The sequence below is a fragment of the Microtus ochrogaster genome, chromosome 1 (assembly GCF_000317375.1).
Source record: "Microtus ochrogaster isolate Prairie Vole_2 chromosome 1, MicOch1.0, whole genome shotgun sequence".
NCBI lineage: Eukaryota > Metazoa > Chordata > Mammalia > Rodentia > Cricetidae > Microtus > Microtus ochrogaster.
In genome coordinates this window covers 47,166,572-47,181,576 of record NC_022009.1, presented here as the reverse complement: position 1 = coordinate 47,181,576, position 15,005 = coordinate 47,166,572, and the positions used below count along the sequence as shown (strand labels likewise).

Genomic DNA, 15,005 nt, shown 5'->3' with positions numbered 1-15,005 from the left:
CTCTGCCTCCCGAGTGCTGGGATTACAGGCGTGCGCCACCACCGCCCGGCTCTATTTTAAAGATGAAAAACTTACTGGGCATGGGGGCACTTTTAATCTCAGCATTCAGGTGGGAGAGCAAGGCAGAAGAACTCTAAGAGTGTGAGGACAGCCTCATCTATATAGAAAATTGCAGTCCAGTCAAGGATACAGTGAAACCCTGCCTCAAAAAAACAAATAAGCAACAACAACAACAACAACGAAAAAGACCTAAAACTGAAAAGTTTAATAACTTGTTCCTGGTCAAGTTAGACATTCAGTTAAGATAGATAAGAAGGATGGGATGCCTCAATGTGTAAAAGAACTTGCTATGTAACACAGACAACCTGAATTTTACCTCTAGAAAAGGAGAAAGCCAACTCCATGCAGCTGTCCACTGACCTCTGCAAAGTACCATGGCACTCACACAACAATAATAAAGTTTTAAAAAGCCAAAGCAGAGTCAGATGGTGATGGTGGCACTCACATTTAATCCCAACATTGGGAGTCAGAGGCAGGTGGATCTCAGTCTACAAAGCAAGTTTGGGACAGCCAAAGCTGCTACACAGAGAAATCAAAAAAAAAAAAAAAAAAAGTTTAACAAAGCCAAATGGTAGCAGTATGCATGTATTTTAAAATGATATATTGCCTGCCAGGCAGTGGTGGCACAGTCCTTTAATCTCAGCACTCAAGAGGCAGAGGCTGGCGGATCTCTGTAAATTCAAGGCCAGCCTGGTCTACAGAATGAGTTCCAGGGTTGTTAAACATAGAAACCCTGTCTTGAATCATCCCAGAAAACAAACAAACAAAAAGTCCAATAGTCCTTTGCCTAAGGTTTAAACATTGTGGAAGAGAGGGCAGATTTTAGGAGCCAGAGGATCAGATAATTTGCCGTGAGACTGCATCTCCTAGTAACATCAGAAGCTACACCCATAGTCTCAATAACATGAATGCTGAAACATGAGCTGAACAAGGATAACACCAATAAATATGCCAAACCAGAGAACAGACCAAGAAGCTTTAGCCCTACACAAAACTACAAATAACTGAGGAACACTGAGAGGAGAGGTAGTCTTCCCCAGGGAAGAGAATACATACTGGTTGTCCAGTGCCATATGGTCAGCCCTAAAAACATACAAGTGGCATTATATGAACTGAACAGGTTATAGTTAGGAATATATATATATATATATATATATATATGTGCATACAGTAACAATTGGAGAAAAAAGAAGCTATAAATTTAAAGGAGAGCACTGAGGGGTTTATGGGAGGGCTTGGATGGAAGAAAGGGAAGGGAGAAATGTTATAATTAAATTATAATAAAAAAAAATGGAAGTATCGCTAAACTGCTTAGTCTAGTCTCAAAGATGCTTGGCCTCAAACAATTTCCTTTCTCCAGTAGCCTCACAAGTAGCTAGGTCAAGTAAAAGTATATTTCTCAACTGAAAATATTTTGTATTTTTTAAAAATTCTTAGTCAAACATCTAAAATGACTGCTCTCAAATGAAGGTAACCCAACTATATTTATGAAAAATTCCATTTAACTTTTTGGGGAAAGAGGGAAATGCCTAATTAGAAAGCTTAGGCTGGCCTTAAACTTGTGAGGAGAGTTTCTGCTTCTGTCTTCTAAATGCTGGGATTACAGGTATGCACCAGTGTTATGTTCAGCAAGTTATATTCACTGGAGGAAGAGAAAGCTTTGTTGCACTAACTACCAACAGTTAAAACATTTAAAAGGTAAATTATATAGCAATTAAAACAGAAAAATTAAAAATAGTAAATACTAGATCAACATACCTTTTGAAGACTTGTTGGATTCAACTGAGTTTTGTCAATTATTTTTATTGCAACCTAGGGGGGAAAATTATTTACAGATTTTCAGAATTTGCTAATTATAGGCTAAACAGAGTTTTGTAAATTATCACACATATGGCATTGTTAAAAAGCAATCAAAAAAATAAATCTTAGCTGGTTATTTACAAAGCAATTAGAACTTCATAAGACTATGTGATTAAAGAGACTTCATGCAAACAGTATTATAACATTTTATATTTGTTAAGTACATAGAAGAGGGTGAAATAATCTCCTCTATCCTTCCCCAAAAGTATTACAGAATGAATACACTTCAAAAATTAAATGTAGCGTAGCAAATTCTTCACTTTGGGGGGGGGTATTAGAGCTGACTAGACAGTCTTATTCCTGTTAGGCAAGCGTTGTCCTACTGACCTATTCCCCCCAACTCCCACTTAAACTATTTACTGGGACTAATTTCAGTGAATTTTGTAATGCTAGGGCAGAAACTTGAAAGGAATGTATAGCCTAAAAACCCTTAAACATAGTACTTTTGTAAGTATTAAATAAATTGGTACTAAATCTGAAAACGACAAAAGAATCCACCCAAAAACAGACGTCCTGATGAGGTGTACTTCTGTACTTCTGGTACCAAGGAGACTTAAGACCTGTCTGGGTAACGCATCTCAAATAACAATGGAAAGACCAAAACTCCAGACCAATCTGTAGGCTAACCATGGGAGGCATATACAGAGGCAATAAATGTGTCACCTAGCAGCCTTTGTTCAGAAAGGGTATACCAGCAAACAGTATTTTTTTTAAAGCTATTAGAATTCAAGGAGAAACTACGGCTTCTTTTAATATGCATGTCTTACTGAAAAATTGAAGGAGTCAGCCAGGTGGTGGCGGAGCACACCTTTAATCCCAGCACTCAGGGAAGCAGAGGCAGTCGATCTTTGTGAGTTCAAGGCCAGCCTGGTCTACAGAGCAAGTTCCAGGGCAGCTAGAACTATATAGAGATTGCTGGGATTAAGGATGTGCACCAGGGTCTGGCTCAAATTACTGATTCTCTAGGAACCTGTTGGCCTCCAGAATCAAGAAAGAAGAAACATCGTAACAATGATTCTGATTGCTTCAAGGCAACTCAGAATTGAGAGAAAAAAATGTGTGTGCATGTGAAAAAAGTCAAAATACTAGTTCCATATTTGAAATATAAATTTAAGTGGAAAATGCAGAAAAAAGTATTTGTTAGTCAGATACTCAAACGTTACCTATACATATCTCACCTGGGAGGAACCAGTCTATCTTTATAGCCTAAATTGTACTTTATTGCATAACAGTTTCCTCTGAGATTGTAACATTCCATCCTTCAGTATGAAGATAACAACTCAAAATAGCTTTAGAAAGTCCCTGAAACCGACCAGATTCACTAGGCTCTTTTTCCCAGGGTAAACAATAAAATCTGATGGTCCCCCTCCTATCAATGGAGTTTAGCTGCAAAAAAGACTGAAACTAGAGCAGGGCGCTGCCTGGAAGTTTAAATAAACTGAGGCAGCTGGAAAGGGCACTCTTCAACCTGGTGAACTACCTGTATGTAGGCTGTGTAGTGTGCCCCAGGTTCCCAGCCTTGTAAACTGTCACTCAAGCTAGGGTGGCTTTAGTGATATAGCTGTCTTCGAGTAATTTCTGCTCCTGTAAGTGATCGTGGGTCAGACATTTCTCTCTCGAGTGCCTGTTCCCAAATACCCGGCAGCCACTTGCCAATTACCACAAGAGGCTTATATTAATTATAAATGCTCAAATGACAACTCAGGCTTGATACTAGCTAACTCTTTTTCCAGATAGAGTTTCTATGTATCAGCCCTAAATTTCCTGGAACTCACCAGGCTGGCCTCAAACTCGGAGATCCACCTGCCTCTGCCTCCCAAGTGCTGGGATTGAAGGTGTGTGCCACCATCGTCCAGCTAAAAAAATAAAACTTTTAATAATAAAAAAAGAACTCTAAATCCCTTAAGTTCACAATAGCCTGAATAGTAGTCTGCTTAAGCTGCCATAATAAATATCACAGACTAGTAGCTTAAACAGAACAATTCATTTTCTCTGTTTTAGTGGATGATAGTTCAAAATCAAAGTGCCAGCAGGGTTGGTCCTGGTGAAGCTTTTGATCCTGCATCCTTCTCACAGTATCCTCACATAGTAGAGAGGATTCTCTGTTGTCCTGTTTTTTACAAAAACATAAATATCACTGATTACAGCTCACTTAAACGTCTATGAAGACCCTATTACCAAATATAGTCATGCTATAAGCCAGAACTTCAACTTAAGTTTAAGAACAAACCAGGCAGTGGTGGCACATGCCTTTAATTCCAGCACTTAGAAGGCAGAAGCAGGTAGATCTTGGAGTTCAAGGCCAGTCAGTTCTACAAAGAGAGTTTCAGGACAGCCAAGTCTACACAGAGAAACCTTGCCTTGAAAAACAAAACAACAAAAAACGTTTGAGGACATACCTTTTAGTCAATGGTGGATGCAAACAATGACAGTAGTTGGTTACAAAATAAAAGTTCAGGGACTGAAGAGAGGGCAAAGCAGTTAAGAGCACTTGATGCTGGAACTAAAAATCAGTTCCAGCATCTACACGGCGACTCACAATAATCCAAAAGTCCAGGTCCAGAGGATCCAAACCCCCTATTCTGACCTTTGTGAGCACCAGGAACACTCACAGTGCACATACATACATGCACATTAAACACTAATACACATACAAAGGAAAAGAATCTTTTTTTTTTTAAATATTTATTTATTTATTATGTATACAACATTCTGTCTGTCTGTATGTCTGCAAGCCAGAAGAGGGCACCAGACGTCATTGCAGATGGTTGTGAGCCACCACGTGGTTGCTGGGAATTGAACTCAGGACCTTTGGAAAAGCAGGCAATGCTCTTAACCACTGAGCCATCTCACCAGCCCGGAAAAGAATCTTAAAATAAAAAAGTTTTCCAATCACAACAATAAAATACAACAGCAAGCAAAAATGTCACACGAAAAAAAAAAAAAGGTGACTGAGAAACATAGAGCAAGCATTTAATACTTGGGAGGTAGAGACAAGTGGATTTCTGAATTTAAGGCTAGTCTGGTTTACAGAAAAAGTTCTAGACCAGCCATGGCTACTCAAAGAAACCCTGACTCAGTAAAAAAGAAAAAGAAAGAAGGAAAAGCAGCATAAATACTACACAATTTCAACAGCATTTATATATTAAAAACAAACATTAGTTTAAGTGAACAGTAATTCTATATAGCCAAGAGATAATGTCTAAAAGTGGAAAATAAGCAATAACACAAACTTTAAAAAAATTTTTTTGTGGATGTCTTAGATTACTAAAAATTGAATATATCTGAAACCGTGGTGCCATTCTTTTTGGCAGTAAAACTAAACACTTTACATACAAAATTAAGTACAATTACAAAATTTAAAGTTTTCCTGCAGACATAATATAACTGTTTGGTTGACAACTGGGTGCTGATCACATGCAGATTGCTTCCCTAACATGGTAGCTCAAATGAACATCATTTGTAGCACAAGCTGGCCTTTAACTAATGGTCCTCCTGCCTCAGTCTCCCAAGTCATGGCTTTTTATATTTGAGTGCCCCCTTAAGAGCAAGTGGTACTATGTATTATTATTGGTCAGTGTTGAACTGATGGTCCCACAACTCACTCAATGCCTGAGGGTGTTTACCTGAACACAGGCATTTTCTCTGCAAGACACATCTCAGCCTTGCAATTAGGACAACTAAATAGTACTGCATCACTATGTTCAGGAACCACATTAATCAGCACAATTATTGAAAAAACAAAAAAACTCACATATAAAAAAAATAGCTGGGCAGTGGTGGCATACAGCTTTAATCCCAGCACTTAGGAGGCAGAGGCAGGAGGATTTCTGTGAGCTTAAGGACAACCTGGTCTACAGAGTGAGTGCCAGGATAGGCTCCAAAGCTACCCTGTCTAGTAAATAGAAAAAAATGCAAACAAACAAACAAATAAATAAATGTAGCATTAAATAGACTGAAGGGGAAGAAGGACAAATTCATGCAAAAGCACTGTAAGGGTTGATTCCTGCAAATAACTTTTATCAAGTATATAAACTGGTAAGCATAAACTCTGTCCTGGAGTGAATGGTGGTAATGGTTTGTAAAAATATTATCACTAAACTGTAAACTTCAAACAATTAAAATTCTAACTCTTACACTACATGTATTTTCAACACAATAAAGCAGTAGTAGAGGCCAGTAATCCTAGACTTGAGAGGCTAAAGGAGTAACAGCATTGAGCCCAGTCAGGGTAAGAGAGTGACTTGTAGACTAACTTGGGCTACAAAGCTGACGCTCTAGCTCAAAGAACCACAAATCAAAACAATTCTCCCATGAGTGTAATAAAGCAATTTTCTGGCCGGGCGGTGGTGGCACACGCCTTTAATCCCAGCACTCGGGAGGCAGAGGCAGGCAGATCTCTGTGAGTTCGAGACCAGCCTGGTCTACAAGAGCTAGTTCCAGGACAGGCTCCAAAACCACAGAGAAACCCTGTCTCAAAAAAAAAAAAAAAAAAAAAAAAGCAATTTTCTTATATCTAAGAATTGATTTTACAGCCTGGAGAGATGGCTCAGTCAGTTAAGAACACTTGTTCCAGCCAGGCGGTGGTAGCACAAGCTTTTAATCCCAGCATTTGAGAGACAGAGACAGGCAGATATCTATAAATTTAAGGCCAATCTGGTCTACAGAGTGAGTTCCAAAACAGGACTGTCACACAGAGAAACACTATCTCAAAAAACAAACAAAAGAACACTTGAACAGTTGTTCTTGCAGAAGTCCTGGGTTCAATTCCCAGCACCTACCCTACATAGTAGCTCACAACCATCCATAATTCCAGTCCAGGGATCTGACCTCCGAAGGTGCCAGGAAAACATGTAGTACACATACATACATGTAGGCAAAAACACTCATACATGTACAAGAAAATAAATAAATCTTAAGGTAAAAAATATTAAAAAGAGAACATGGCTTTGCCCCCGTACTTTCAGAATGTACTAAAAGCAAAGTATCAGCTTTAGCTATTAGTTGCATATATTATTACATATTATACAAGGCCTTTCTTTCAATCTTCTGTTGCTCACTTCCAAATCTGCTATTGAATATTTCATACTCAGCTGAAGCAAATTATTCTGGATATTAACTTTGCCAGTCTTTGTACAATTGTTTTTAATTAAAATTCAATTATACTCCTTTTGCCCTAAGAAACAACTCTATGATGAGTTCTAGAATAGCATCAAAGGCAATAAGAGTAAGGTATTCCTCTTCTATTTTTCTTTGAGTATTATTTTACTTTCCAAATCAGGGTTTCTCTGCATAGCCTAGACCTGGCGGTCCTGTAATTCATTAGGTAGACCAGGCTGGCCTCAGAGATCCACCTGCCTTGCTTTCCAAATGCTGGAATTAAAGGTGTGCACCACCACCGCCCACCTGGTATTCCTCCCCCTTTAATAATGTATTTCTTCATCTACTTCAACAAAACCAATGCAGAGAATACTAAAACTTAGCAAACTTCTATTAAGTCTCACAGTAAAGACATCTGTGGGGAAAAAAAAAATGGGGCTAAAGAGATGACCCAGCTGTTATGAACGCAAGCTGCTCTTACAAAAAGCATAAATTAAGCCGGGCGGTGGTGGTGCACACCTTTAATCCCAGCACTTGGGAGGCAGAGGCAGGCGGATCTCTGTGAGTTCGAGACCAGCCTGGTCTACAGAGCTAGTTCCAGGACAGGCTCCAAAGCCACAGAGAAACCCTGTCTCGAAAAACCAGGCCCCCTCCCCACCAAAAAAAAAAGCATAAATTAGTTCTCACACCCATGCTGAACAGCTGAAACTAGCTCTCAGAAGACTGATGCCCTCTTCCGGCCTCAAAGAACTGCACGCATGTACACACATTCCCAGAGACACATGTATACACATATTAAAAATAAAAATAAGGACTGTATAGATGATTCTACAATTAGGAGCACTTTACTCTTGTAGTGACCCAGGTTCAATTCCTAGCACCACAACAGGTAGTTCACAAAACTGCTTAAATTATCCCCAGTGCCAGGGTGTCCAACGCCCTCCCCTCTGACCTATACATAAGCAGACCTATACATAAGCAGAGGTGGGATTTGTTTGTTTGTTTATTTATTTTGTATGCAAGATTCTGTCTGTGTGTATGCCTGCAGGCCAGAAGAGGGCATCAGACCCCATTACAGATGGTTGTGAGCCACCATGTGGTTGCTGGGAATTGAACTCAGGACCTTTGGAAGAGCAGGCAATGCTCTTAACCTCTGAGCCATCTCTCCAGCCCCCACACTTTTAATCCCAGCAGTCAGGAGGCAGAGGCAGGTGGATCTCTGTGAGTTCAAGACCAGCCTGGTCTACAAGAGCTAGTACGAGGACAGGCTCCAAAGCTATAGAGAAACCCTATCTTGAAAAACCAAAACAAACAAACAACATATAGTTAAAATAAAAATTTAAAAATTGAAACCTTAAATAAAAAGAAATTAAAATATTCCCACCATAATTTTATTGTAAACACTGACTTTCAAAATGTTACATACTTACTGTATATTAACTTTCTTGCGTGTGAGGTTTTTGTTTTTTTTTTTAATTTTTCAAGACAGGGTTTCTCTGTGTAACAGCCCTAGCTGTCCTGGAACTAGCAGGCAGATATATATGAGTTCGAGATAAGCCTGGCCTACAGAGCTCCAGGACAGACTCTAAAACAACCCAGACAAACCTTGTCTCAAAAGCCAAAACCAAAATAACAAACAAAATATAAGACTATCTGAAGCCTCAAAGTTTAATATGCCTCAGGATCAAGTTTAACCATTGTTACATGCCTAGCATACACAATACTGTGCGTTCAAGCTCCAGAACTGCTAATTAAGTAAACAGATAAGAATTAGAGGCCAGGCAGCATTGGTGCACTTGTGAGTGAGAGGCAGATGAATCTCTGAGTTCAAGGACTAGCCTACAGAGCTAGTTTCAGGACAGTCAGTGCTACACGAGGAAAGCCTGTCTCAAAGGGCGCCAGAGTGAAGAAGGCTGCAGGGTAGAGTGCTCTAGTGAGGGACAGGACACAAGAAGTAATTGGGACAACCTGCTACTCTTCAACTCTGCCCCAAGCAGAAGAAAAGATCCCTGTCTAGACAAATGTAACATACCCAGAAAAGAGCTCTAAAGACAAGTGTTAGGGGCTCCATAAAGTACCAAACACCTGCCAAAGGCAAGCTTGGTGACCACACATGTCCTATACATGTGAACACAATTTCAAATTCACTTCTTAGAGCTCCACCTTAAACACAGATAGCCAGACATGACCAGATTACAAAGACAGTCCATACAAATGGTATCACCCCCTTGTGACCACATATGTACACAGACAAAACACACATGTACAATTTTTAAAATTATTTTTAATTACACGTGTTAAGTATGTATGTGCACATGAATGCAGGTGCCCATAGAGGCTCTAGCCTGGAGCTAAAGTTACAAGTAGTTGTGAGCAACCAGTCATGGTTGCTGGGAATCCAAAGTTGGGTTCTCTGGAGGAATTGTCTGTGCTCTTAACCGCTGAGCCATCTCTCTCCAGCCCCTCGACACGTTGAAATTTAACTGCCATTGTAACAACATTAAACAGCAGAATATTGTAGGAAGGTCCATACCTTAGAAATGGTCACAGCTGTCATCCTAGGGTGGGGTGGGAGGACATTATAAAAGGAACCTAGTCCCTCAATTTCAAACTTCTCTGCCTCCAAAACTATCAAATTATATTTAAAAAAAATAAGGTACACTATCTGATATTGTTACACCAGTAAAAATGGATTGAGACAATTAGACAAAAGTTTCTTAAAAGCTTAGGCAAGGATGTGAAAAATAGACATTCATTTTTGATGATAAATGATTTTTCAAAATTACCTTAGCAGTGTCTATTATAACGTGAAATATTCATCCACTTTGCCCCAGGGTTTTTTCCCCTATGACATTACCCTACATTATTAACAAGAGCACACATAGTGGCAAAGACTATGGACCTATTTGTTGCAATAACAAAAACATTTAGAAATAGCTTCAGTGGTCACTATGGTTCACTGTATTCTGAAAGGCTAGGTTGCCTTTAACTAATACGTGAACTCTGTGAGTACAAACACCCTGACAGTGGTCAAGGTGCCTTACTAACCAGATACTACTATTTGGTTGGCAAGATGGCTCAGAATTAAAAGTGCTTGCCACACAGCTCGACTGGAATTTGAAATGTAGAACCACGGTGGCAGGAAAGAACTGACTCTAATAAAGCTGTCCTCTGATCTCTATGCATGGGCGGTGTTGTGCATGCTCATGCTCACATATACTCTATTACAACAATACTATAGAGAAAATAGCCATAATAGAGATCACTATTATGTCCATGAGACTCTCTTTTGTTAAGCCAAAAGTTAATGTCTATATAAAAACTGTGGGGATTCTCTTGGAATAGAGAAACTAACAAAAACCCCTTTTGCTTTCTATATAATACATTTTATATTGTTTACATATATGATTATGGTCATACCAATAATAAAAGGGAAAAAAGAGAAATGATTTTGACTAAAGGTTTTTTGTTGTTGTTGTTGTTTGTTTTGTTTTTGTTTTTTCCTGAGACAGGGTTTCTCTGTAGCTTTGGAGCCTGTCCTGGAACTAGCTCATGTAGACCAGGCTAGCCTCGAACTCACAGAGATCTACGTGCCTTTGCCTCCTGAGTGCTGGGACTAAAGGCATGTGTCACCACCGCCGGGTGTTTTTTTTTTTAATGTGCATTGGTGTTTTGCCTGCATATATGTCTGTGTAAGGATGTCAGATCTTGGAGTTACAAACAGTTGTGAACTCTCATGTGGGTGCTGGGAACTGAATCCAGGTCAGAGCTCCCAAGCACTGAGTCATCTTTCTAGCCTCTTGACTAAAGTTTTTTAAAACTGAGAAAAACTTAAATTAAGCCACTTTGGTCACCACTGTTAAACCCTTCTGGAGAAAAACCACAAGTAAACACAGTAGACCAGACTACAGAAACATTGTTGGTCTGTCTGTCCTGTTACCTCTGCCACCTCAGGAAACCAGAGCAAACATCTGGGACTGGTGCAAATTAACCTGTTATCTCAAGAAAGGTCCACTCAAGGACAGGAGGGACAGCTCCACCTATTCAGCTTGTTTTCAGTCTCCACATATCCACAAGAAATATAGTCACTAAAACTTGAGGCTGTGAAGGGCAAATTTTCTGTTACTGTCTAAAGAGTCTAGTTAGGGTAGAAAGAAGAACATAACTTCTCAACCTTTTTCAAGTTCCAGCACAAACAAAACCTAGAAGAGCTAAGGGGTATATGGCAGTAAACAGACTACCTACTGACAGAATGACTGGCACAGGGCTTGTCCTACTTAGCCCCACCCTAGTGAGCTGTGGGCATCAATGCCATGGCATACCTGTCATGCAGTGCTGGCATACCCATCAGAAGAGTGTGACACATATAGTACATCTGTTTTTTCAAGACAGAGTTTCTCTGGGTAGCTCTTACTGTCCTGGAACTCACTTTGTAGACCACACTAGTCTCAAAATCAGAGATCCTCATCTCAAAGAATCTTACCCTAGAAATCTAATCAGGGGACGGCCCCCAAACATAATACCTGCCGTCAAGCAGGGCTCATGCTGGGCGTGGTGGTGCACAACTTTAATCTCAGCTCTTGGGAGCAGAGGTGGGTAGATTTCTGCAAATTGAGGCCAGCCTGGACTACATGGCAAGCCAGCCAAAGCCAAAGAAAAGGAAAAGGCTCATGCTAACTGCTTTTCCATCACTACATTCTCACAGCCAGTGGGGTGCTAGGAGTCTACCATGACCCCTGACGAGCACAGTCTCTTCCTGTGTGAATGCAGACACTCTGCTGGGTTTTGTTTTGTTGCTATCTGGATGCATTTTAATGTATGGATCAAATGAATAACTGTCTCTAAGAGAAGTATCAACAGTTGCTATATTCCTGAACTGGTTGTATTTAGAAGGCTTACTATTTTTGTTTTGTTTCTTTTTTCTTATGTATTTGTTTTTGGTTTTTGGAGGCAGGGTTTCTCTGTGTAATCAATTGTCCTTGATGTCCTGGAACTCACCTTGTAGACCTGGCTGGTCTCATACTGGTGAGATCTATCTGCCTCTGCCTCCCAAGTGCTGGGACCACCTTGCCCAGTCAGAACATCTTTTAAAAGCATCTTTCAGTCATACAGTCATACAATTATAGTCATCTGACCATATTTACTATACCTGTAACAAGTACCAACCATGTCCCTACATATAGCATTCCCCATTACAGAGCGGAGAAGGAAAGACAAGTCAATCAATGTAAGATAAACCCTGCAAGATAAACCCTCTGAACGGTACCAGGGGAGTCTAAAGCCTGGGGGAAGGGTGTGTCAACAAATACTTCCCAAAAGCAATCCCTACACAGAGGATGAAGAGAACTTCAGACTCTCAGACAACAGGTGCCAAGACCTAAATACAACAACTCTGTCAAAGCAGAAAAAATGTTATGCACCGCATAAGAAGATACAAAGAGGAAGTTAATTCTGTGGTTTCAGTACATGTACTCTGATAAGAAATGCAAGAGAGCCAAGATCACAAAAGCCGGGAAAGCATGTGCCTTCCGGCACAACCTGGCAAACTTGAGCTAGCAAAACTCCTCAGAAAAGGAAGGAAACGCATGGGATAAACCTGTAAATACAGATTACTGATCTGCAAGCACCGTGAGCTTATAGGCTTATATACAGACGTGCATACATGCAGTTCAAGACAATTTTATTGATTTTTCCACTGAAAAAGAGCAGAACAATTAGCTATTTTTCAAGTTAGTTACAGCAAAAGGAAGACAAAACTTCCCAGTTGTTACTATGCCTCCTGGTCTTTAGAAAGTTAGCAGAACAGACACCACAACAGAAGCAAGCACAAGCATTTACCTCTCTGCCTGTGAGGATGTGTCTCGCCAATTTCACTTTTGCAAAGTTCCCCTTGCCGATTGTTTTCAACAGTCTGTAGTTTCCGATGTGAGGCTGTTCATCTGCACAGGAAGCTATTGAGTTTCTACACCGAGCTCCAGAGCGCCCGGTGCGGGAGGTGACTTCTTGCCTCCCGTCTCCATGTGAAGTGTGCTGAAACGTAATTTACACAAAGACAAGGAAATGAGAGGACATGCAGTGCTGCCAAGTTTTAGGAGCATCTAGTGGGAGAAACAAAACATTACAGCTTTTACTTGAATCTAAAGGATTGAACCACATGGTAGAAATTAATGAGGAAAACAAGAAACTATTATAAGAAACAGATCAAGTGTTATAACTCAACCAGGAGCTCAGAGAGCTGAGTCAATTCCAATTTATGATTTTTCTTTTTTTTTTTAATTTTAATTTATTTATTTATTGAGGATTTCTGCCTCCTCCCCGCCACCGCCTCCCATTTCCCTCCCCCTCCCCCGATTAAGTCCCTCTCCCTCATCAGCTTGAAGAGCCATCAGGGCTCCCTGACCTGTGGGAAGTCCAAGGACCACCCACCTCCATCCAGGTTCAGTAAGTTGAGCATCCAAACCGCCCAGGCCCCTCCAAAGCCAGCACGTGCAGTAGGATCAAAAACCCATTGCCCTTGTTCTTGAGTTCTCTGTAGTCCTCATTGTCCGCTATGTTCAATCAATTTATGATTTTTCAAATTTATCATGGTATAGAAGCATTCAAGGAGTACAATTAGTAGAAACTATACTTTAAATTTTTCATTGCAACTGTTTTCTGAGCACTGATACACAGTATGACAATCTAAAAGCACCAATAGGCCATGATGGAGAACAACCATGGCTATATATACAGTGCACAGTTCAGTCAGCCCTTTCTGATACAAGTATTTAATTAGATTATCCAAGATATAATGTACAACACTATCTTATAAAATAGGTTCATTTTAGGTAATTTTTTGCAAAAGTGTAGACTAAGTCTTCAGAGTACCATAGGTAGGCTAGCTAGACTAAGCTTTGAAGTTCGGTAGTTTAAGGGTAATCATCAGAAAGGCATCTGTAGTCATATTTACTACAATGTAACCCACTGTCAGCTGATGAGCAGCTGTATTTTAAAAGGCGACTATCACACAAAGAGAACTTAACTCTTAGCAACTGCATCTGTATGTCTAATCCTCACCACAGCCTGTGAAGGGGCAGAATGTAAATGTCACCATACACTGATGGCAACGAGGCCAATCGCTAGCTAGTGAGAAATTATATTACCATTTCCTGCTACATTCAATCAACTTTTTTAATCTTATGTATTAGTTCATTTTATGCTTTTTTGTTTTGTTTTGGTTTTGGTCTTTACTTAAAAGAGCTATGCCTAGGGCCGGAGAGGTGGCACAGCGATTCAGAGAACTTGTCGTTCTTGCAGAAGATTCAGGTCGATTCTCAGCACGCACATCCATAACTCCAGTTCCAGAGGGTCTGCCCTTTTCTGACCTCCAGGCACCAGCCACACACGTGGTGCACAAACACAGATGCAGGTAAACCCCTCAAGCATACAAAATAAATAAAACTAAAACAATTTTTTTTTCAAGACAGGATTTCTCTGTAGCTTTGGAGCCTGTCCTGGAACTAGTTCTTGTAGACCAGGCTGGCCTCGAACTCAGATCCACCCACCTCTGCTGGGATTAAAGGCGTGCACCACAAACAACCACCTGGCTAAAACAATTTTTTTTAAAAAAGAGCTACATGTGGGGTGGGGGGGTGGGGGGTGCTAGATAGATGGCTCAGAGGTTAAGAGAGCTGCTCTTCCAGAGGTGAGTTCAATTCCCAGCAACCACATGGTGGCTCACAACTCTCTATAAACCAACAGATTTACAAGCTAAGGCTTCTCTTAAAAGTTTTGTTCTGTAGCACTTCCCTGTGTCTAGCAACCAGGCAGGGCTATGTCTGCCATCTACCATTTCCAAAGACCCCAAAGACCCCTGTTCCCTTTTGCCCCCATCAATATCTATTCTCACTCATGCACAGGCAAACATACACACATGGGCACCTCGTGAGACCTGGGATCTGCCCTAGCCCCCACAGTTCCCAAGTCAAACAACCACATCATGCCAC

General features: G+C 40.4%; 1 protein-coding gene across 8 annotated transcripts in view; it reads right to left on the bottom strand.

The window, feature by feature from the left end:
- Mark3 (microtubule affinity regulating kinase 3) overlaps positions 1-15,005 on the bottom strand; it is a 93,567-nt gene that overhangs the window by 61,011 nt on the left and 17,551 nt on the right. For all 8 annotated transcript variants that reach the window (XM_013346113.2, XM_005343575.3, XM_026781322.1 and 5 more), the window contains exons 2-3: positions 12,859-13,050; positions 1,819-1,872 (exon numbers count right to left, since the gene is read on the bottom strand). In XM_013346113.2, the coding sequence (XP_013201567.1) occupies positions 1,819-1,872; positions 12,859-13,050 (246 nt within the window). The remainder of the gene's footprint in view (positions 1-1,818; positions 1,873-12,858; positions 13,051-15,005) is intronic.